Genomic DNA, 23,393 nt, shown 5'->3' with positions numbered 1-23,393 from the left:
GATGACAATTTTGTAGCCTAAACTATTTGCACTTCCTCTCTCTACCATCTGAATTCACTCCCATCATTGTTAATTCTGAGTTTAAGCATAGCCATACAAGCAAGACAAAGTTAAGGAAGGAACTAGAAATTGGCTGTGTCTTGAATAAATGTATATATGAGTACAGGTAACCTCACTCAAGGAGTCTGTTTTTATGGACAGAAGTGCTTTAAAACAGAAAGCATCCTCAAGGTCAAATGTCACATAGGCCAAGTTCTTCCTCTGAGAGGTAAATAAGGATTTAAAGCAGTCACCCAGTTTCAAATGAAAACAAATACAAACCATTCCCAAGGACACTCAAAAGTCATGTCATGAGAAAAAGGAGGCTCAATCCTGATGCTCTAGGTTGGTTTATTTACTTTGATGGAACTCACTGGAAAATTGTTCAACTCCACGCTTCACTGTGCCTGTGTAGAATGTGTTTTCTGGGCATTGGATGTAGATCTTGTCAATCAGGCACTTTTCCGGAGCACTAAAATGTACAGATTACACACATCAAAGGCAGGCTGCAACCACTGTAGCTGAAATTTACACAAATCTATGCGGCTAGTAACTGGATAAACAATGAGACTAATGACCTTGTTCTGCATTAATCTCCCTATGGCTCAGTTGGTACTACAAGAAGGTTGTGGCTTTGGCTTCTAGCCTCAAACCAGGCATTACGTGCTTGCCCAATGCCAACGGAGCCCAGGAAGCCTGAGAATACAGCCCCAGTCCATCCATTTTATGAGGTGCATTTACCACAATTCAAGAAACACATCCATTACCATATCCACCCAGGAAAGAGATTTATAAAAATAAGTAAATTGCTTGGCCATGCCTCCCCTTTCAGGGAGTTTATATTCTTATAGAAGGCCTCAGGTTTTCCTTAAGTGTTTTCAGGGTCTCTCCATTGCCTCCCAAAAGCAAGATAGAATCCTTGATCTATGTTCCTCTTTTGGCCAAGAATAAATTTCAAAAAGGCTGCATCTGTAAAGAAAAGAGAAAGGAAGAACTGAAGTTGACCAGTGAACTTGATCAGCATCTACTTTTAATTTAGGACATTTGGGGAAAAGTACATTGAAAATAGAAGGTGCTTGGCCAGGTGTGGTGGCTCACGCCTGTAATCCCAGCACTTTGGGAGGCCGAGGTGGGTGGATCACCTGAGGTCAAGAGTTTGAGACCAGCCTGGCCAATACGGCGAAACCCCGTCTCTACTAAAAATACAAAAATTAGCCAGGCATGGTGGCAAGTGCCTATAATCCCAGCTACTTGGGAGGCTGAGGCAGGAGAATCGCTTGAACCTGGAAGGTGGTGGTTGCAGTGAGCCGAGATCATGCCACTGCACTCCAGCCTGGGTGACAAAGTGAGACTCCTTCTCAAAAAAAAAAAAAAAATAGAAGGTGCTTTCTAAGTGCCAATTAAAATTGCTATAGAGTCCCTTCCATGCATTGGCAAAGGCTGAGGGTTGCTGCTGGCAGGAGGCAGCTGAAGGAGATGGAGCATCTCAGGAGAAGTCTGCACCCTGGGCAGCCTTGGGCCATGCCACAGGGACCTAGGAACCCTGGAACCCCACCCACCCCCCAGCCCTGCTGCTTTCATAACTCTGTACACAGGTCACACTGAAAAGCTTATATTGGAAAATGGCTCCCAATGAGCCCAGAAAATGGCTCCCTTGGTGGGGTTACCTTAGGTTAGAAAGGATCACTGAAGTACATTCAGCTAAATGCCCCATGTACTACACCTGTGGTACTCCTGTCACTTCCCAGCCAGCCCTAGCAATAATCTTTACTGCATTGTAAACTTGAGATACCTCTGTCTGGGATACATAATCGCAGTCTATTCTAAAACATAGATTTTTGTGGCACTTACACAGTCTCAAGAAACAACTCTTATATACCTTTCTAGTCACTCTCCCCACCTGTGAGTCCTTAACAACTGTTGTTGGGGGTATTTTATCCACATAAACATTACTACTTTCTCAAGCCATTATACTAAGACTGTTTTCAGAGCTGCTGTAATGTGTGTTAAATGTCTCACAAAAAGATACTGTTTTCAGTGTTATTTTCTTCATTCATTTATGAATTTGTTAAGAGCCCAACATAAACACCAGTTAAGGCACATTCACCCTGTTCTTAAAATGTTCTCTCATCACACTCACTTGGGGGGTAACAACCGCTTCAATGATTTTGATGGCCTTTGTAACACAACTGATGGAGGCGTGGAGATGGTCCTAGCATGGACGCGAGTGCGTAACACTGTCCCCATTTGCTCCTGTGGTAAGGGTTTCTAGAGCTTCAGAAGTTTTTGGTTTTGCAACTTAACAGGTCCCCTTAAAAGGATCGTCTTTGCTTCATGGACTAATAATACCTTACATTTGTACATACTTTCACATGCATTATCTCACTTAATAGTACGGTATTATTATATCCATTTTTTCAGAGAGGAAACAGACTCTGGAAGAGGTTAAATGGCTTGCCTAAGGTTACCAATGGCATGAGAGGGAGTGGCAGGGCCCATCTCCAACCCAGGATTTCTGACTCTTCGTATCACAGTATTTCAAAGCTGTCTCTTTACTTTAGTTACTTCCATAACAACAGAAGTGAAGGGACCTACAGTTTTTTAACCATAAAACACAAAGGTTTCGGACTGGTGAGTGGCCTATAGGAAAAGATCTCTGCAGTCTATCGACGAGAGGGTTTCAAATCATAGGGATCAACTGTGACAGTAAGTACTTTGATAAAAATATTAACATTGGTTTTCCAGAATCTAACTTCTGTGAAAGAAAACTATACGGTGCACCATATCATGTGCAGAAAAAAAGGACCACTATACACAACGAACATATCCACACGTGTTGTGTCAACGTTCTCTTCCCAAATGTGGCCGCAAAAGAAAGTGCGAAGCATGCTGAAATAAGACAATATTTACGGCTGAGGAAATTCGGCTTACATACCGGTAATTATGAACAAGATATTTTCCCTAATAAAATTACTCCAAAACGAAATATAGAGAAACTGTTTCCCTGTGTTCTCTTTATTTTATACCATGTGCTCAAGAATGGTCACAGAAAAGAGTCAAAGGGAGCAGAGAGAGAAAGAAACAGAGCTATATAGAGAGCCGGCCTCTGCTGAGGGTTGGTTTTGCTTTAGAAACTGGAATGTGTCCAGGCTTGATTTTTATTTTCAATTCACATTTCAGATCCAGCTCCCCAAACTCTTTGATCTTTCTCCCTGTCTCCTTACCCGGAAGAGAACCCTTGGCCTTCTCAGCTGGGAGCTGGGAGCACACGTGGAAAGACTGGCTCAGATCCATATTCTTGCCAAATTTAGTCACACAAAGGGGCCTGCGAGGGAAAAAAGAAAGGATGAAAGCAGCAGCCGCCGCGACTTCAAAGGCCGCGCCGCCGCGCCGGGCCCTGCGCAGGCGCCGCCCTCAGCCGATATAAAGCACGGCTCGCGCGCGCGGGCGGCCTTTCCGCGCGCGTCCCCGACCCGGGGGCGGGCCGAGGGCCGGGGCGAGGAGGGCGAAGGGCTGGACACCGTGGCCGTGCTACCCGCCGGCCTTCCGAGGCCGGTCCCCATGCCAAGTTCAGGCGCCTGAGAAAAGTTTTTCAGAAAGGAGGGACAAGAATGTCACGTCCTGCCCACGAAATGAGCAGTCCTGTGGCCTGCAAAATGACTCCAGCTCCCACCTCCATTCCAGCTCCGTTCTAGGCATTCCCCGTGCGTGGGAGCCTGGGTTCCTGTCACGGAGCGCAGCCGAGCGACGAGGGCGCGTGGCCGGGCCCTGTCTGGCTCCTTCGGCTCCCCTGTGCCGGCCTTGCGTTCCTGGTTCCCGTGCGCTCTCCTACCGGCGCGATTCCTCTCCCCCTTGGGCAGCCTTAGGACGTGTGCCCTCGCCTCCCAGCTGGCAGAAGGGCGGCCTGCAGAGCAGGGTGGGATGCGCCCGTTCCCCGCGGGCCGCGGGAGGGGCAGCCCTCTGGACAGCCGCACCCCGGACCCCCACCCAGCGAGGCAGAGACGCCAGGGCTCGGCCTGCACTGGCCCAGCGCTGGGAAAGCCGCAGGAGGGCGCGAGGGGTGGCAGACCCCGCTCGCTGGAGCCCCGCGAGGCTGCGCCGAGCTGCAGACGCCAACGGGCGCCGGCCCCGCGGAAGTCCGACGTCCGCAGGCGGCCGGATTTGGGAACGACTTTTTCACGGTCCCACGAGTTCCCTGATACCCCGGAGGGTGGGGGGTTGTGTTTGTTTGTCTTTAGGAGGCGGCAAGAAGAAGCGGAAGAACCCCTGGGACACAAACTGCCATTTCCCTCGCCCCCCTTCTCTCCTTTTCCGCGAAGTCCGTTAAACTGAAGATGCCCACAGCTTTCGTCTCCGGGTGAAGCCGGGGTGGGAAATAGAGGGGGTCGGGGTTCCGCCTCTGGAGTCACATTATTCGTTTCTAGCCCTTCTCCCTGGCTCCTGAGTATCCTCTTCCGTAGGCCCCGCCACCTCCTTCCTTTGGGATCCCACCAAAGTTGTAGCTGGGAGAGAGTCCAGGCCACACAAAGGGGAAGACCCGGAGCCTGGGCGGGGGTTAGGACCGAGGGGGCGGAGAGGACTCGAGGGGCACCGTGCTTTTCTCTCGTCCTTGTAATTAAGGACTCACTGGACTGTCTGTAGCCGACTCGAGTTGGCAGCAAAATCGTCGGGGGGGAGGGGTTTTCTGGTGTGAGTGGGGGTCACTCCCCTGGCTCTCCTGCCCGCTCCCGAGCGGGGCTGGGCTCCGCTTACCCAGTGGGCAGCGAGGCCGTCTCTTCTCCCCCGCTCCTCTGTTCTTGTGCGGGGTGGGCACCTCGCCCCCCACGCGCAGTTGAGGCGACGGCGCCCGATGTAGAAGGAAGTGTTGATATAAAACAAGTTTGTTCCCAAACTAAACCCAAACCAAGCAAAGCCACCAGGAGGGGAAAAACCAACAGCAATCCAGCCAGCCCCTAGCAATTGTTTTCACGGTCGGAATTAAATCACATCAAAACGCCCCCTGAAACCCACATCCTGAAGGAGTGAACCTGCAACAGCCAACCTCCAGTCGTTCGCTCGAGTTCACACGAACAACTTGCCTCTAACATCCGAGGGAAGGGGGCGGCGGGCGGCGGGTGCCTCTCCCGCACCGCACCCACCACATCCCGGACCTGGGATCCCACTCGCACCCGAAGAGGCGGCTGCTTATGTTAATATCAGCCCCCACACGAATTAGAAAAGACCGCCCGGTGACAGAATTGCTTATGCCAGGAACTACACTGAATCCATAAGGGAGGGGGAAGAACGTCTTCCTGGGGTTACTTCGCCCCTCCTGCGTCCTCCTGCAGTTTCCAAAAGACAGACTTCACGTGGAAATGTCAACCTCTCTCCCAAACGAAGCTTTACAAATTTGGGGCGCATGGTTTTTACTAAAGCCTCTTCTAAGTGCTGCTCATCAGAAGATTTACAACAATCCTGAAGACAATCAGCTAACACCAGTTACACCACTGTAAGGAAAACAGCCACGCAAATAGAGCAAGGTGCTGGGTGATTTCGTTAGAAACAATGTTTTCAATGGACGGGGTCTCAGTAAAATACCAAACGCAGCCCCCTACCCTTGGCCCTTCAAGTAAACAGTTTGCACTAGTTATTGTTCTAAAAATTCCCATCTTCTTGAGCTTCTAATCTTCAGGAAACCTGGAGCATAGGCTCCAAATGACTCGGGGAATCCAGAATTAACATGAAGGAGAAAGTGGGATCTGAATTAGTTTCAGCACTTAAACAGCGGGGGGATGTAAGAGTCATCATTTAATCTCTCTTTGGCTTCCAGAAACTACCCCCTGGCCATTCTGCGTTCTCCCCTCCCCCTCCTGAGGGTTTGATGAAAAGGAACCTCTAGTCTGCTTTGGTGAAACTGCATTTTCCAGTTGTTTTCCTATTGGTCAAATTGGTGCAGTTATGGGAGGACTTTTGACTTTGTTTTCCCATGTGTCTTTTAAGAATGGGGCTATAAATGTCTGACACAGCTACATGTTCACCTCTCTGGGACACTCACTCACACTGGTGCCTAACTTTAAGGGAAGTGACATACCACCATCATCCAAAAACAAAAATTGGGTTTCTCATACACCGTAGCAGAATATACTTTTTCTTCTCTTGAGGCATAGCATTGTCAGCTATTAAAAATGGATTTAATGTTTTAATTTTCCTGGATTCCTTCACCAATCCCTTAATTTCACCCCAATCTTCCAGACAGAATTTACATGTGACTACTGGCCATGTTGTAGGGACCAACTGGATCCTTCCTAAAGTTTTAAAAATTGCTTCCTAGTAAATTCTTATTCCCAAGAAGTAGTCGTTATTAGTAGGTGAAGTCATAAGTGCTCACTTAGATACAGCATTGTTAAAATCTTTACCCATTCAATGTTCAGCAGCCTGAAATTTCACCTTTAGGAAAAAAAGAGGGATCTTTGCCAGACAATTCCTATATAATGGAGCAAAATCTGATTCTGTAGTGTTTTGCTTGTTTTCAATTTAAGGGAGATGAAGATACATTTCTTTATGTCCTTTGTTTACTGTTCTGAAGTTTTACAGATGGTTATTGTATTGGATATAATAATTTTGCCTAGATTTTTAACTGAGGGGGGTTTGAGAACCAAGGAACAAAATGTAATGTGTTTTCAAACTTCAGCTTCCCTTCTGCTGTAACTTTCACAAAGTATCTCCTGAAAACTGTTTTTGTACAAAATTCATCAAAGAGACAGTGGAGACTGGGGAATTTTTGAGGTTGTATTCGGATTTGCATCTTCAAGGGTCCCTTTCAGTTCGCAGTCCAAGGTGCCAGGGACTACCCCGTCCTCCCTCCCTCTTCTGGCTTTGCTCTCCTGAGTCCTTTTGCCTTTTCTTCCCCCTTCTTGGGTTATCTTTTCATTCTTGATGAGGTTCCCACACACTGCGGTGTGTGTCTCTGAAAACCCACGGGAGACCTAGCACAACTCTCCATACATACCGTGGTGAGAACAGAATGAAAGATATATTGTTTAAAAAGCAATAATTAAAATCTAGTCTTCAGTTCCTTCTTCCTCGTCATATTTTTTCTCCGTAAGCCTGGAGATTTTATTTTCATTAGCGTGTTCCCTTGTCTCCAAAGAGCGTGTGTGTGATATTATATTCGGGAAAGCCACAACTCTCTTTTCCTTGTCCTTCTGTTCTCTCTTAATAGTTGAGCAATGTCTGTTATATTTTCCCCTTTTCCTTCTTTTCTCAGTCCCAGATTCCCGCCTCTCCCCACTGTCAGAGCATCTATCAATGTGGTGTCGATCACAGCGGCGGCGGCTTTCTCTTTCATCTTCCTCCCTCGGCCAGAGCCGGGGAAGGAGAGTGGGAGGCGTCAAGGAGGTAGGGGACAGACTGGCAGAGGAAAAGGAGTGGGTGGGTGGGGGCCAAGAAAATAGATACTTAGATGATGAAGTCAAGCCACTGCGGCAATGTTTCTTGTCAGTTTCACGCGGGCAAAGCGTGCCTCTCCGTGGGTTATAAGCAGCGCCCGGTCCTTCCTTCTCTCGCCAAGTTGCCTGATCCTTCCCTCCAGGCGCGCGCGCACACACCACACTCACACACCCCAAAACCAAGACTCGTCCTACAGGATCTGGGAAAAGAAAAAGAAAAAAAAGCCCTCAATCACCACCTCCTTCTCGCCGACTCCCCCACACCCCCCGCCTCCCCTCCAGCGGGCAGCCAAGGAGAGCTAGAGGCGGGGGAGGGGAGAGGGAGGAGAAGCGACGCAAGTGGGTAGCTTTTCAGCGCCGGCCAGGCGCGGGAGGAGGAGAAGCAGTGGGGAGGCGCAGCCGCTCACCTGCGGGGCAGGGCGCGGAGGAGGGACCCGGGCTGCGCGCTCTCGGGCCGAGGAACCAGGACGCGCCCGGAGCCTCGCACGCGGCCAAGCTCGGGGCGTCCGCTCCCCTCGGCTGGGCGAACCCAAGGGGCGCAGCTCTTTGCTTTGACGGAGCTGGCCGGCGGAGGCGTGCAGAGCGGCGAGCCGGCAAGCCAGCAAGCCAGGCTAAGAAACAAGAGCCGGGAACAAAGAGGGGTCGGGCTGAGTGTGTGTGTCGGCTCGAGCTCCCGGCAGAGGCATTTGGGCCCGAGGCCCCCGCTGTGACTCCCCGAGACTCCGCAGTGCCCTCCACTGCGGAGTCCCCGCGCTTGCCGGCAAAAACTTTATTCTTGGCAAACTTCTCTTTCTCTTCCCCTCCTCCTCGGCCCCCATCTTCTGCTCCTCCTCCTTCTCTAGCAGATTAAATGAGCCTCGAGAAGAAAAACCGAAGCGAAAGGGAAGAAAATAAGAAGCTCTAAAACGGACATCTCCAGCGTGGGTGGCTCCTTTTTCTTTTTCTTTTTTTCCCACCCTTCAGGAAGTGGACGTTTCGTTATCTTCTGATCCTTGCACCTTCTTTGCTGGGGCAAACGGGGCCTTTCTGCCCAGATCTCCTCTCTTTTCTCGGAAAACACACTACTAAGTCGGCATCCGGGGTAACTACAGTGGAGAGGGTTTCCGCGGAGACGCGCCGCCGGACCCTCCTCTGCACTTTGGGGAGTCGTGCTCCCTCCAGAACCGGCGTTCTCCGCGCGCAAATCCCGGCGACGCGGGGTCGCGGGGTGGCCGCCGGGGCAGCCTCGCCTAGCGCGCGCCGCGCAGACGCCCCCGGAGGCGCCAGCTACCGCAGCCCTCGCCGCCCAGTGCCCTTCGGCCTCGGGGGCGGGCACCGGCGTCGGTCTCCGCGAAGCGGGAAAGCGCGGCGGCCGCCGGGATTCGGGCACCGCGGCAGCTGCTCCGGCTGCCGGCCGGCGGCCCCGCGCTCGCCCGCCCCGCTTCCGCCCGCTGTCCTGCTGCACGAACCCTTCCAACTCTGCTTTCCTCCCTCACCCTTGAGTTACCCCTGTGTCTTTCCTGCTGTTGCCGCGGGTGCTCCCACAGCGGAGCGGAGATTACAGAGCCGCCGGGATGCCCCAACTCTCCGGAGGAGGTGGCGGCGGCGGGGGGGACCCGGAACTCTGCGCCACGGACGAGATGATCCCCTTCAAGGACGAGGGCGATCCTCAGAAGGAAAAGATCTTCGCCGAGATCAGTCATCCCGAAGAGGAAGGCGATTTAGCTGACATCAAGTCTTCCTTGGTGAACGAGTCTGAAATCATCCCGGCCAGCAACGGACACGAGGTGAGCCGGCCGCTGCCCCAGTTCTGAGAGGCGTGGCGGGTCCCTGGGAAACGCAGAGAGGGAGGAAGGGAACGAAGGCGCCCGGCCGCCCGGCTGAGGGTCCCGAGTAGATCCCTCGTTTGTTTTGGGATGTGTGCGTAGCTGGGCCCCCGGTCCGCATTGCCTGTGTGTGTGTGTGTGTGTGTGTGTAGGATGGGAGGTAGAGGGGCAGGGTAACTTATTCCAACTGGATCAGTTTAGGGGGTTCGGTGGCTGAACGGTTGGTTGGTTCGCGGCCAGGAACCCACAATGTTTCGCCTTCGGTCTTTTTGTTGGGCTGAGGGGTGCCGTGCTTTAAAAAGCGAGTAGGGTTGAATAACGCTGCTGATAAATTCTTCCGTAGGACGGAAAACAAAGTGCACACGCTATCTCTTGGTAGATGTCTCTGCAAAAGTGCGTTAAACCACCAAAGGCTTAGGTGGAGACGAGCAGAGCCACAGGCGGGAGGAAGGGGAGGCGGGCGTGGGCTGGGGCAGGCGGGGCCGTCCCTACCACCGCTGAGCCGGGCCGCGGGGAGCAGGCCGGCCGATGGGGCGCGCGCCCGGGCTGCGGGGGCGGTGCGGGGTTCAGTCCCTGCGGTCCCAGCGCCTGGGCTGGCAGCTGGAAGCTGTGGGTGCGCCGAGCCGACCCACCCCAAGGATACACCCTGGCTGTACCGCCCCCAACTCTAGTTTTCTCCAACCACCATCACTTGGAAACAAATCCACAACTTTTATTTGGGGTTTGGGACCGGATCAGGCCTTAAATCTACGCAGAAGAAAGGCGGAGAAGCGGCGGAAGCCGGGCATAGTCCTGCAGGGTGGAAGGCGCTTTATCGGGTCTTCTGGCCGGCTGCGGGCGATAGAGCTGGTAACCTGAGTAGAGTAAATAGAGACACGTGGTTGCTGGCTAGAGAAAGCGCGGAGCAGGGCCGCGCTGGAGGGCTGTTTGAAGCCTAGTCCAGAGCTGGTCTAGGGGGCGAATGGACCCTGACAACCCGACACTCCACTGGTCACCCTTGTTCCACAACTGGGAAACCCTCTGGAGGAAATCCGGTAGAAAAGTCCTGACACCCGAATGATTTAACCAACGCCTTTTCCCTCCAAAGAAACTTGGAGGATATACCTTTTTTTTCCTTAAATGGCATCTTTCTACCCCCAAAAAGAAAGTGTGTGGTTTTGAGGGCGGGGACATTTTGGGTTTTAAACAGCGCGTTTAAGAACACCTCAGATCTGCCTTCTCTATCCCAATGGCAGAGGTGAGTACGCATTTTGAAAGGCTGGGGGCCTGGGTTCAGAGAACAGAAGGGTGTTCTTTACCCGTTGAATCCAGTTTGAGCGGGCTGGGGGCGGGGGTAGGGTGCACCTAACCCCGTGTAAAAGATTTGTGACTACTGTGTGCTGGGAAAAGGAGGTCAAAGGGAGGACACACGTCCAGAGAACCGAATAACATCCAAAACACAGGCTTTTTGCCAAACTCTCCTATTTGTAGAGCAGCCTCTCTTTCTACCCATTTTGCTTGTCCTGCCTTAGTCCATAAATAATTTTGCCACCCACTTCATATTCTCCACACTTTTCTGGTCCGGGTGAAGGACACTGCGTTCGAATCCGAGAGCACTCGGGTGTTAAAGCGTTACACTTTGCTGGGTGTTAAGTGGGCATGAGGAGGCCTGAGGGTGAAGGAGTGATACCACTGATTTGCACGTGGTTGAGTCTGTCTGGGTGGATAGTGATTACCAAAACTGATATCAACTGGGCTACCTTTTAGATGTCTATAACCCGACTCTCTAATTTTCCTCCTTTAACCACAGAATCGTTCTACTTTTGTAAGCCTGCACTCAGCCAGCCATAGTAGGTTATAAGCTCGAGTGGAGCTTCTGCTGGAACTGCGCTCAGGGCAGTTGCCTTAAGACCGCATTTGAGTGGTTGGCTTGTTTATGTTTAAATGTCGTTTTCAGTTGCAAAATGATATTTCAGCCTTCTTTTAATCAGATCTGATTGAAGTGAACAGTGGTTGAAGAGGCTATCAAAACCATCAACCCCATTAACTCCTACTCTTGTAATATTAGGCATCCAAGGAGCCTTGATATGGTTTAATAAACAGCAGTCAGAACAGCATGTGGATCATTCCTAAATTTAACTATATTTTTATTGGTTTTGTTATTATTTATACGTTTTTGGTCCCGGATGGATAATAATCACTCAAAAATACATGTTGACAAGAAACAGATTTTGCAGTACTAAACACTAGCGTATGTCTCTCAGAGTAATAAAACAGAGTTGCCCCTAAACCTCTTCCTTTGAATTACCAGCGCACACACATTTGTATCATTATTGTCACAAACTCTAAGGTGATTTTCTTTCTTTTGGGTGTGGGGATTCACGATGTTAGGTGGCCAGACAAGCACAAACCTCTCAGGAGCCCTACCACGACAAGGCCAGAGAACACCCCGATGACGGTAAGACACCCATTCTACTTCTTCTGACTTTAGCAGATAAGGTGTGCAATTCGTATAAATAGGTGTGTTTTGTTACTTTTGAGTTCAAGAAACTGGGACTAGGTCAGACTATGCCCACTATTTTAATGGTAAAGAAAACGCAGGAAACTTATGGCTTACCTCTAATATATATTACATAATTTAAAAACTGTTTTTGAATGAGTTAGGGACCTTTGGATTTCAGGTGGGTTCCAGATTGGGAAGAGGGAATGTCTATAATGAGTTTTTCTCTTCCTCATCTTACCTTAAGTCCTAATTAGCTTAGATCTTTAGTATTTTTAATATGTTATTAAGAAGAATGACATTATATATCGATTTATTTTCCAACCAGAATAGTTTTGAGTGGATTTTCACTTGCAAAATTGCTGTTTCTTGTTCCTTATTACAGTGAAAAGGCCGGCAGTAAATGAGCAGAGCAGAATCTAACTTGTAAAAATATAAAACTTATATTTAGGAATGTGCGTATCAGAAATGATACCCTTTCTCCCTATTTCTGATTCTTGCTAAAAACTTTAAAATTACATACATATGTATTTAGACTTAAGGAGAATTCTTTGTGACTTTAAAAGAATCAAGTCACCTTAGGGATTTCTTGTCAGCCTGTCTGTTCTCCATTAATTACTTAACAATTGGCCTAACTGAAATGAAGTGTTTTTACATACAATATGTCAACCAGGAGCAGGGAAGAGAATTATATATTAGGCTTCTTCCTCAGCTGCAAGATAGTTACACAGATTAACAAGAAGAAATATACATATTGAAGAGAAATTTTTTGGCAAAATGATCTAAGTGTAGCACATAAAATTAAGCCTCCCAGAGTTAATCCTTTATACATTTAGATAGTTGCCTATATACTAGATAACAACTCTTTCAGTAGAATCTAGAAATTTTTCTAGAAATCTGCAAGCACAGGTAGAATCTTTGAGTTTGTCTACAAGGCAAAACATAACTTCAAGTATATAAATCTCTGTGTTTGTGTGTAGCTAGATAGCCTAATATATTTATATTACAGTTTTAGAGTTGTGTGTGTTCTGTATTTTTTAGTCCAGTTTGTTAGTATTAGAACAAATTAAATTAGATGGATAACACTTATTTTTGTAAAAACATCAGTCAGTAGTGGAAGAACTGTTTGAACCACATGTTTTTAAAACATCTGGTTTGCTGCTAAGCTATTTAAGAGAATAAATACTGTCAATCTAAAATAGAGCATAATAATCCAGTTACAGTATTTTGTAAACAAATCTTTTATGTAGGGTCTGATTTATCTTAGAACTATTAGATTTTCAGATGAAAAATACAGTAATATAAAAGGGAAGTCAGTGCATCATTGATTGTTTTTTGGATCCTCCCAGGAAAGCATCCAGATGGAGGCCTCTACAACAAGGGACCCTCCTACTCGAGTTATTCCGGGTACATAATGATGCCAAATATGAATAACGACCCATATATGTCAAATGGATCTCTTTCTCCACCCATCCCGAGAACAGTAAGTAACATGCTGATGTTGCAAATTATGTTCAGAAGTGCAAATTGATTTGTATTTTGGCAGAATATTTGTTTTTCCAAACTCATTGGTAATGCTTTCATTATATATAACTAGTCATTGCTAAATAAGAGCTGTTATGAGGAATGGCCACCTTAAAACAGTGCTACCTTTGATGTCTTGCCTTTGAAATTTTAGCTTTTGGCTTATTGATTAAAATAAATATGTAACAGATCATAAGTTATAAAATCAAGTGAAGTTACATCAACAAATCCCTGATTTTATGAGTATTGTACATTCTATGCTGATGAGAGGAAAACATTGATTTACTTTTTCAGCTAAGTAAGGACTGTATAGCTTTTAATGCCCACAAGCTTTCTAGAATCAGAGCTACTTTAGCTCATTTGGAGCTGAATGTTTGTTATGTTACTTTGGCTTTTAAAACAGTGTCTTATTTTATTGTGTCAGCCAATGTTTCCTTAGGATGGGTTTGGCGAGGATGAGTTATTTTTGCTTTATTGTCAATTGTTGAGAAAGCATCACTCAAAGATAACCCTAATGAAAGTTGTTCCTTTTTTTTAATCTTGTGGTTTAGTTAACTTTTAAAATTCTAAAAATGCAGTGGTATTATAACTGCATTATGCAAATGCATAACATTATAAAGAATTTCAGGTTTATTTGATGATATTTCTCTTAGGAAGTGGAAACCTCATTTAAGTGAGAAAACACCTAAATGGTAACTTGTGTAGTATGTAGATGTAAAATGTGCTGGTGATGGAGTTCTCTCTTAGAATTAGCCCACCGGCGGTGGTGACGGATTTTTTACTGACCCATCAATATATTTACCTTCTCTCCAGCCCCACTCTCCCTTTACCACCTAATCCCCAATGAAAAACACATGTGTATGGGTCTCGGGGATTAGGGTTCCAGTCTCACTGACAGCCCTGGAGGTCAAATCTAAGATTGTAAAATGGAACCTATAGTGTTTGACTTACTTGCCCAGTGTTTCTACCAACTGAAAAAAATCAGTCACAAACATCTGGGAAGAGTAACGTTGTTAATACCTCAGTGAACAAAATCTGGGAGTGAGAAGATTCACTAGCAGAGAATAGTGGCTCAAAATCAACAGTTATCAACAAGAGTATTTGTGGTTATCATTACACATAATCTTCAGTTGTTGAAATGATACTTATATCAAATATGATCACTTTGAGCACTGTGATTTAGATGTTATTGTAATTATTTTCCAATAAATTTCTAAAGGATATTTGATCTCTCAGCTAGGGAATAAGCTTTTTCTAATTTTTATATAGTAGTTAAAGTGGATATCTTGGGGTTCTAATCTTGAGGGAGATCTTGTGATGGTTGCTGTAAGAAATAGGTATTTCATATTTTATTTTAAGGCTTTTCAAGTATTTAATGATAAAGATGTCTGTGTGATGAGGATGAATCGCCTACCTAAAAAGTAATTTAAAAAAGCAAAAATAGTTTAATAGTTAGAGACCCCTCAAATAAATGCTTGAGTTTTAAAAGTTGTAGGAGACTTTAAATTTTTGAACAAAACATGCAAATATATAGATATCTCTTTAATATTTGGGCAGGTTTTTTTGTTGTTTTTGGAGGGGGTGGAGAAGGGAAGGAGAATATGTTTTAGATAAGGAATAATTGAAGATTCCTGTTAAATCATTTTCAGAATAACAAATAATCTTTCCAAATCAAAGTAGTGTTGGTGACAATAGAAAATAGCCACAAAACAGCCTTACGTTTTTCAGCTGTGCGTATACAACATTTGTGGAATTTATTTCTTAAAAAGATCAGCTACTTCTTTCAAAATAGTAATTTTAAAAAATCAATATAATGAATATTTATTGGTATTTATAAACAATCCCTAAGAATATTGAAAATTAAGCTGATCTTCCTCTTTATGCCAGCATTCTGCCTTGTGTTTCCATAGTCTTTTCTCCCAATCTACCAGTATACTAGTCATTTTGAAATTTTGATAGAAAATATCTTTTGATAGAAGGTATTTATTGTTAGTGTATGTATTAAAATTTTGAGGTCAGTGAATCAAACAGTCATTCATTGTTTAGGAAAGATTTGTGGCCAGAATAAATGTTGGTCTGGGTAGAGTGTAGGAAAGGGGTGTGGTCAGGAAACAGTTACCTTACCCTGTTATCTGTTGCTTTGCTTTATTCTGTTAAATATTAGGATGTATTTATTTTAGGCATGTTTTCTTGAGATATTCTGTAGTTTGCACAATTCCAGAAGCTTTTCAGCTGTAACCACAAGACTATGTAAATTTTTTTTTTTAGGGTCCAACCGAAGTGAGTTACAATCTTTGGTTTTTAATACCTAACAGCTGTTTTTAATGTGTCTGAGATCAAAAACACTAACCGGAAGACAGCCTCTCTTCTTCACCCCTAACCACACTTCTGCCTTCTTGCTCTTTAACTCTGTCCTTAGCAGGGCTGAGTGTTTGTGTCACTGACATCCACAGTGATAGATTTTCATCTAGGGTGTCAGGAGCATGGTGACCATTTGTGTTTGGGCTTAGGATGGGAGCATCCCCTTGGCATCCTGCTTCTTGAATTTGCATTACAAACAATTGCTTGTTTACTGCATCTGCTTCCCAAAAGTGTTAGGACTGGAAAAACACCTGGGGTGGGGGAGGAACCTGACCACTCCTTCCCTAAATAGTCTTCTGTTTGTATCTACCTGCAGACAATCCAGAGGATACCAGCTATGGCCAACTGGCATGCAGAGAAATGTTTCTGCTGGAATCTAATTATAAAAAGTGCATATGCTTTTGCTTATTTTTTAGACAAACGCTACTGTGTGTATGCTCGAACAGATTTTACCTATGACCAATATACAGTATTACCTGTTCAGGAGAACCACTTTCACCTACTCAGCCTTTTTTCTTCTCAAGGGGAATTTTAATTGGCAAATTACATCCTTCTAGAACTGGAATCCTTAGGGGTGTGAATGTGTCTATACCAGAAATCTTATGAATGGGTCTCTCACAGAATTTTAAATAAGAATTCTTAGTTCAGATAAATTGGGTCTAAGAAGAAAGCACCTATCATGACATATTTGGTGTCAACGTAAGTTCTTAGGGCATAGTAAACTTTGGCTTGAGTTGGTCTTCTTCACAGAGAGTGAAGAGAAGATGCAGAAGCCTGTTAAATATTTTAGAGCCAGGACCCTGGAGAGTTTATTAAAAGCATACTCCCAAACCTTTCATTCTCTGAACTTTATTTATGAAAATCCCTGTAGGCCAATGGTAAAGAAAAAAATAGTTCTTTACATCCCTAGTTTGGCTCTGGCAGTTGTGTGCCTGAACACCGTGTGAATGGTGAGCTTGGCTAGCTTTAATGTAGTGAAAGTTCCCACTGGCCTAATGCACTGTGGTTATTCATCTTAGGCGTCAATCTTCCATTTGTTCCGCATGCGACCCAAATGTTTAACACCTTAGAAAAGAAACATCTCATTTCTCTTCAGATGCTTGGGGAGGGAAAAGCAACACAGTGCAGGAAGCTGCAGCAAACGTTGCAGCTCAGTCACATCAAACCACAATAACACCTGGTCAGTGTAGCGCTGCGAACTTCATTGTTTTTGGTTCTTTGTGATCTTTCTAAGAGTCAATTTTTAGGTGGGAAAGGAAAGATATGGGTGTTCTCATTTCAGCTATCTTTTAAAATGTTTATTTGTTTATTTTTTTAAAGTAGAAATTGCTATGAAAATGTTCCACGAGTTCTTTTCTAATTACCTTGTATAACTTAGTTCTGTTGTGACTTTTACCATAAGGGAATCAACACTTTGGTTTCTATTAAACAGAATTATACCTATTATAACTTGGTCTTACCTACCCTCCATATTTGTACTTGCTTATAAACAGCTAAAATCTGATTTTGTCATTGTTCACATCTGGAATTAAGGAACTAAGTTGGACTTGTCTAATCAGTAAGCTTCTGAATACACCACTGTATGTGACATTGTTGGATACCTTTGAAAATAATCACATAAGTAATATTCAAGGATAGACGGAGACTAAGGCTTATATCTCATGCAAGATTTTTAAGGTAGAGTATCTTTTCACTTTATTGCAAGAAGCTATTGAATTTGACTTAACCTATAAATAATTTTCACTTTTCTATTTTAAGTTGTGCACTTTTTGAAGCTAAACACATTGAGTTTTCCCCTTCAAGTGGAGAATAAGTTTTAGAAAGTGTATTATTCTAACTTAAATGTATATATAGATGTCAAGAGAATGTGTGGGGAAAATTCCTCAGAGCCCCCAAAGTTTCCTGTTTGATCCCTCCTTCCTTGCATTGCTACAATTTGGGACAGGATCATAGTCAGAATAATTAGAAGCACTTGCCATTCCCCCATCAAATACCTTATGGCCAGTTTGCTTATTTAAGTGTGCCAGGAAGCCATACTACGTGTAACCCTTGCAGAGCTAATATTGCATTTACATGCCTGGTCCTTACTCAGATAGTTTTTTTGAAATGACCCTAGTAGTTTCTTCTTCACTGATAAAGACATGAGAACAACCCAAAAGATAGTCTAAAAAAAAAGACCACACACTAAAAAAAAGACCATTGAGCCAATCTGCAAAAATCTTGCTTTTGAAGTATTTTTTCCACTCCCATACAGGTCTTAGATTTGCTCTCATCAACCTCATTATTTTGATCGAGTCTTTCCTGTGGTCTGAGACCCTTATGTGATTTAACAGAGCAGAGGTAGGGTCTCACAAATGGGACTCTCTGGACTTGAATTTGTAGACTCACAAGTACTTGCTATAATATCAATTTTGTAGCGGATGAGTTTTTTTTTTTTTTAATGTTGTCCTTTAGACAGAACCATTTTGGGTTTATGTGATTGAATTGTTTTTGAGCAATCAAAACACTTCATTTTTGACTCCTTTTGTTCCTCATTTATCTATCATAGACATGATTGGAATTTTATAAAGCTGATTTCCTTTTGATTCTGGTAAAAGACGTGGAATTTAAAGAGAAAACATGCCAGCACTGTCTGTGGCAAGCAGAAAAACATATATATGTTATTCCCAGGTAAAAGTAGAGCTCAGCATTATGTAGGTGCTGCTGTCCTGGGACCCTGGGACTAAAGGTTGCGCTCTCTGTCTCTCTCTTCTTTTTTTAAGGGAATGTTCATTTAAAACTTGTCCTCTTTAAAGCTGTTGCTTAAGTGTTTGTGCTGAGCTGAGCCAATCTGTAGGAAGCTAATACTGTAGTAATCAAGACACTTAGTACTCCTATGCGCTATCCTCACATGTCCTTACTTATTTAGAAAAGGCAGCCATTGGATTTTCTTCAGATAATTAAAAAATTACACTTTAGGTTCATGATTACTTTTTAAATATTATGATCTTGAATTACTTGCCTAGGAACTACAGACTCTGCTATAAACTCTTTTAGGGATATAAATGATCCAGTCTCTCAGATAGAGAGGATGAAAGCCTTAAAATATCCTAGAGAACAACAACAAAGACTCGGGGTGGAGGTGAGGGGAGTTGGGAGTTAATCTGTACCAAAGTGAAGAGTGGGGAGTTGAGCAGAGGACTGGACGGGAGCAGGAGGCATTGCTAACTCAGAAATTCTGATAATCTAGCTGGGACTATTTGCAGACTGTTAGCAGAGGCTGTGTAGAGGATTATAAAGTCTCTGTAAAAGAGTGCGTTTGTATGTAATACCCACTCTAGCTAAACCTGTAAACCTGCTGCAATTATCCACTTGTTATCTGTAGATCACTTACAAAGCTCACTGAGTGATGGTACTCACATGCCTTCAATCTGTATAGGGAAAATTGCAAGGGCAGTCCAGAGCAAGCAAGAGTTTTGTTGCCAACCCCATTTTTCCATTTATAGGAGAAATAGGACTAGCAGAGAAGGTTTCATCACAGAGTGTCTAGAAATACAGTTTATTTTTGCAGCTAACTAGGGACAAGTAGAATCTTTAGAAAGCTGGATTTGTTGACTGTTGTGTCTACCTATGCTCACACATAATCCTATGTAGAACTTGATGACAGTTTTGCAGATGAAATTTTGATCTTCAGCATAGTAATTTATTGTCATTGTTATGTTCACCTGTAAAAAGTTGCCTATTGCTCGAGGCAGATGGATCACGTGAGGTCGGGAGTTTGAGACCAGCCTGACCAACATGGTGAAACCCCATCTCTACTAAAAAATACAAAAATTAGCTGGGCTTGGTGGCAGGCGCCAAGCTACTCAGGAGGCTGAGGCAGGAGAATCTCTTGAACCCAGGAGGCTGAGGTTGCAGTGAGCCCAGGTCGCACCACTGCATCCAGCCTGGGTGAAAAAGCTATATATATATATATATATATATATATATATATAGAGAGAGAGAGAGAGAGAGAGAGAGAGAGAGAGAGAATGAAGAGGTAGATATAAGTTAGGCTCTCTAAAAAGGAGAGTGGTTCTAGGGTAGCTTTAATTTTATTATTATTGTCAGCTTCTGAATGAAACAGTAACCAAAGCAAAATTTTTAAAATTTGACCTACTAAGATATATTTCTTTTATTTGTATAAGTTTATGGAGTATAAGTGTAATTTTGTTACATACATAGATTACATAGTGGTGAAGTCAGGGCTTTTATAGTATCCATCATCCAAATAACATACATTGTATCCATTAAGAAATTTCTCATCATCACCCCCCTCCTACCCTCTCACCCTTCTGAGTCTCTACTGTCTGTCGTTTGACACTCGATGTCCACATTATTTGGCTCACACTTATAAGCAATAACATGATATTGGCCTTTTTACTAAGATATTTTTATAAATCTTTTTTTAATCCTGGAAAACCTTACAATAAAAATTATAAAAAATGTTGATGATAGTTAATCATCTAGTAATCAGTTAGCATCATAAAGTAACTGGGGGACTATCATCAGCAGTCCTCCAGTTTAAACTCAGGGACTGCTGATGAATTATGTTAGTTACAGTCAGCCTAGCACAGAGTAGAAACCTCAGTAAGTTTGCTGAGTTAATAAAGAATATAGAAGAAATTTTGCATGTGTGTTTTCTGGATATTTCCAAATGGTCTGTCTTTATTAAACCAAATGCTATGTGAAAAGTAAAACTTGAAAGTGTTTACTAAGTAATCCTTAGTATTTGATTATTTTACTTTTTCTCTTATTTTTTGCATTGGTAAATAAAATAGCATTAGACCAGTGTTTTTAATGAAGAAGTCAAAACTACTCCTTATAGAATATTGAGTTTCCAGGTAACTCCTGAAAACAGTCAGCCAGGGGAGTGCACTACTGGAATAAATAAAGAATGGACTAGACCCTCATATGAGGATTTATCTTAGGAAGTACTTCTCTGTTAGTTAGATCCTAGAAACCTAATTGAAGAAATGGAGAGATAAAACTGCTTTTTTCAGAAGGATTCTTGAGATGGAAACACAATACTAGTAAAAAGAAAACCATCTTCAAGTGTGTTTCAGAATCATGTGGTTAATGCTTTTCAATTCATTTTCATTATCTTGGCAATAGAAGGAACTTTTTTTTCAGTAACACGAGGTATTTTCAGCTATTAAAAAGTTCTGTCCTTTTCAAATACACATGGCAGCCTCAGTGCTGACTTTTCTAGGCCATTGTGTGTTGTAAATTGATTCTATCCTTTTGCAATGTGGTGAACAAAATTTTTGAGCCTTAGTTAGGGAGAGATAGGTAGGCAGTGCCCTATGAAGGCTAAACATAGAGAAGGGAAGGACTAGGCTAGATGTTAAAAGACCTGAGATCTAATGTCAGGTCTCTATCATCATCTTCTGAAAACTTTGGGAAGGTTAAATGGCATATTAATATCGGGCTTGTCTACCTGATCTGGTTGACGAGAAGTTCAGATGGCACAAAGCCTGCAAAAGCGCTGTTTTCTAGCTGTGGCCGCAGAGCAGGAGTCTAAGATGGTGTAAGTCAGTGCCTTGGGCCCCACCTGGTGGGATTTCTGCAGCCATAAGAAGTGCTTGACTCTACCCGGTAAACTCCAGAGAGAGGGAAGAAACTTTCAGTTCCTATTGTGCCATCAGGCTGACTCAGAATTTGGATACTGGGTGAAGGCCTTACACAAACCTTTAGAAAATGTTTGCACAAATAAAAATTCAGGGGAATGTCATCGTATTTTTACAGATCTGATTTTCCTCTCTTGGGCTCACTTTCCTTGTGATTGTTAGGAGCAGCAGATTTTCTTCTTTAGCACCATAATCCACCATGAAAGGGAATGAGACGTATGAGGGAAGAGATTTCTAAATTTCGGGTTTGTTAGCCGAAAGTCTCATATCCTTCTAATATTTGATATGAAATTGCCAGATAACTCTTAACTACTTGAATGGAGTTGAATTGAGGTAAGAATATGTTTTTGGTTAGGAGATTTTTTTTTTTCCCCTTAATCCCATAGGAGCTGGGTTTTTTCTCTCCACTGCAAAAATTATAGAGAAAGGATATCCAGGAGCCGTGTGAAGGACAACGGGCAAGTTATTTTTTTTTTGCCCTTCAAATTTCCTTCTGGCTTAAATTTTTCTAGCTTTCTTGTCACTGAAAAGGATCAGGTCCAAAGGGATGTGTTGGCTGGACAGCAAGGAGAAATCAATGTTTTTCTAGCCTCCTGGGAAATTTCCAGCTTCTTTCCTTTCAGGACTTTTCTTTTTCTTTCAGTAAAATCCCATGAATGTTAAATATTTATATATTGGATGCAGCTTTCTTTGTGCAGGATCGCTCAATTTTGAACACTATAAATGGTACCTTAAAATAATTATGGTCATATCATCTTGGTATACTGGTTAAAATGACCTGGATCAAGGGAAAAAGGTGCTGAAATTTTATCTCAAATATATTAGACTTTGTTTTGGCATCTTAAAGTCTGTAACAAAACCAAAAGTATGAAGTAAATAATATTTACTGTTTATTACAGTTGGGCTGACCAGTCAGCTATCTGGCAGTGTTAGGAAAATAATCATTGCTTGAATTATTTTTTTTCTTATTTGTATTCATACATTAGAATTTTAAGTTAAAACTCAAGTTTTTTGTTTTTTTTTTTTTTGCTTGAAAGAGAAGGGAAAGCAGCTAATTTTTTTTTTTTTTTTTTTTTTTTTTTGCTACTACCTTGTGCTACATACTGTGCGAGGCACCTTACAGGGTTGTCATATTTAATTTAATCCCAATGTGAAAACTGGGGTGAGTGTTATACTCCCGGTGTTAAAGACAAGGAATCCATCCTCAGGGACAGCAGTAACCTGCGCCAATTTAATACGCTTCCTTAAGGTCTAAAGACTTGTTTGTTTTCATTTAAAATAGCCATATTTACCCTTAAGAATACAAAGTACTTATTAAATTCATCATAATATTGATTAAAATTGAAAGCAGAAGAGCAATTGTTACAATTTTCTTGAAAATTTCAAAAATGCTTAACCATTTTTATTAAAATAAAAAGAAATTTAAAAAGCAACACATGTTCACTGGAAAAATTAGAAAATTCGAATAAGCAAAAATAATACCAAATATTAAATTCCCATGATCACATTGTTAAAGACGATCACTTTTTCTGTGTGGCCTTTTAGACTTCTTTCTGTGCACACATATAAATGTAGGTAAAAAAACACAAATACTTGTTATATATTCATGGCAATAGGAACATAATATATCATTTTGCAACTTGCTTTTTCGCCACCAACATATTATGTATCTCTTTTTCTATTAATAAATACTCTTCTGTAACATCATTTTTAATAGATTGCCTAATTTATTTAACCAGTATTTTATTGGTAGACATTTAGATTGTATCACCTTTTTCCCCACCTTATGCAGTACTGTGATGAAATGCATATATTCTAACTAAAACTTTGCACAAATTCTGAATTGTTTCTTTGGAACAAATTGCCAGAATTGCAGTCAAAGGCAATGCACCTTTTTAGGTAGGAGTTACCTGCACTGCAATTTAATCTTAAAAACATGTTTTTAAAGTTAATATTTAAAAATATGTACTTGTTTACATTCAACTTTGCTTGTGGTTAGTGTTTTGAGGCTGATAATTTTCATGCCTCTTCAAGTCAAGAATTAGTCCAGCAAAGTCAGACAGAGGGAAAGTATAATATCAGCTTTATTATTAATAAGGCCAGACAGTAT

The 23,393-nt window shown here is 43.2% G+C and overlaps 2 protein-coding genes across 7 annotated transcripts in view; one reads left to right on the top strand and one right to left on the bottom strand.

Moving 5' to 3' along the window:
• Positions 1-373: 373 nt before the first annotated feature.
• Positions 374-5,126, bottom strand: LOC100451436 (uncharacterized). Its single transcript, XM_009240254.2, has 4 exons — positions 5,081-5,126; positions 3,713-4,723; positions 3,264-3,364; positions 374-1,008 (listed from the first exon to the last, which is right to left on the bottom strand). The coding sequence occupies exons 1-3, from the start codon at positions 5,124-5,126 to the stop codon at positions 3,351-3,353; spliced, it is 1,071 nt and encodes a 356-aa protein (XP_009238529.1). The 3' UTR covers positions 374-1,008; positions 3,264-3,350.
• Positions 5,127-8,835: 3,709 nt separating this feature from the next.
• LEF1 (lymphoid enhancer binding factor 1) overlaps positions 8,836-23,393 on the top strand; it is a 119,651-nt gene continuing 105,093 nt past the window's right edge. For 3 of the 6 annotated variants that reach the window (XM_002815045.4, XM_054554247.2, XM_054554248.2), the window contains exons 1-3: positions 8,960-9,232; positions 11,642-11,708; positions 13,100-13,233. In XM_002815045.4, the coding sequence (XP_002815091.1) occupies positions 9,020-9,232; positions 11,642-11,708; positions 13,100-13,233 (414 nt within the window). In that variant the 5' untranslated portion in view covers positions 8,960-9,019. Of the gene's footprint in view, positions 9,233-9,810; positions 10,509-11,641; positions 11,709-13,099; positions 13,234-23,393 lie in introns of those variants that run through there. The other 3 variants (XM_054554249.1, XM_054554250.2, XM_003776513.4) reach the window with 3 other exon arrangements.

The sequence above is a fragment of the Pongo abelii genome, chromosome 3 (genome assembly GCF_028885655.2).
Source record: "Pongo abelii isolate AG06213 chromosome 3, NHGRI_mPonAbe1-v2.0_pri, whole genome shotgun sequence".
In the NCBI taxonomy this organism is placed as follows: Eukaryota; Metazoa; Chordata; class Mammalia; order Primates; family Hominidae; genus Pongo; species Pongo abelii.
This window is presented reverse-complemented; position numbering and strand designations above follow the sequence as displayed.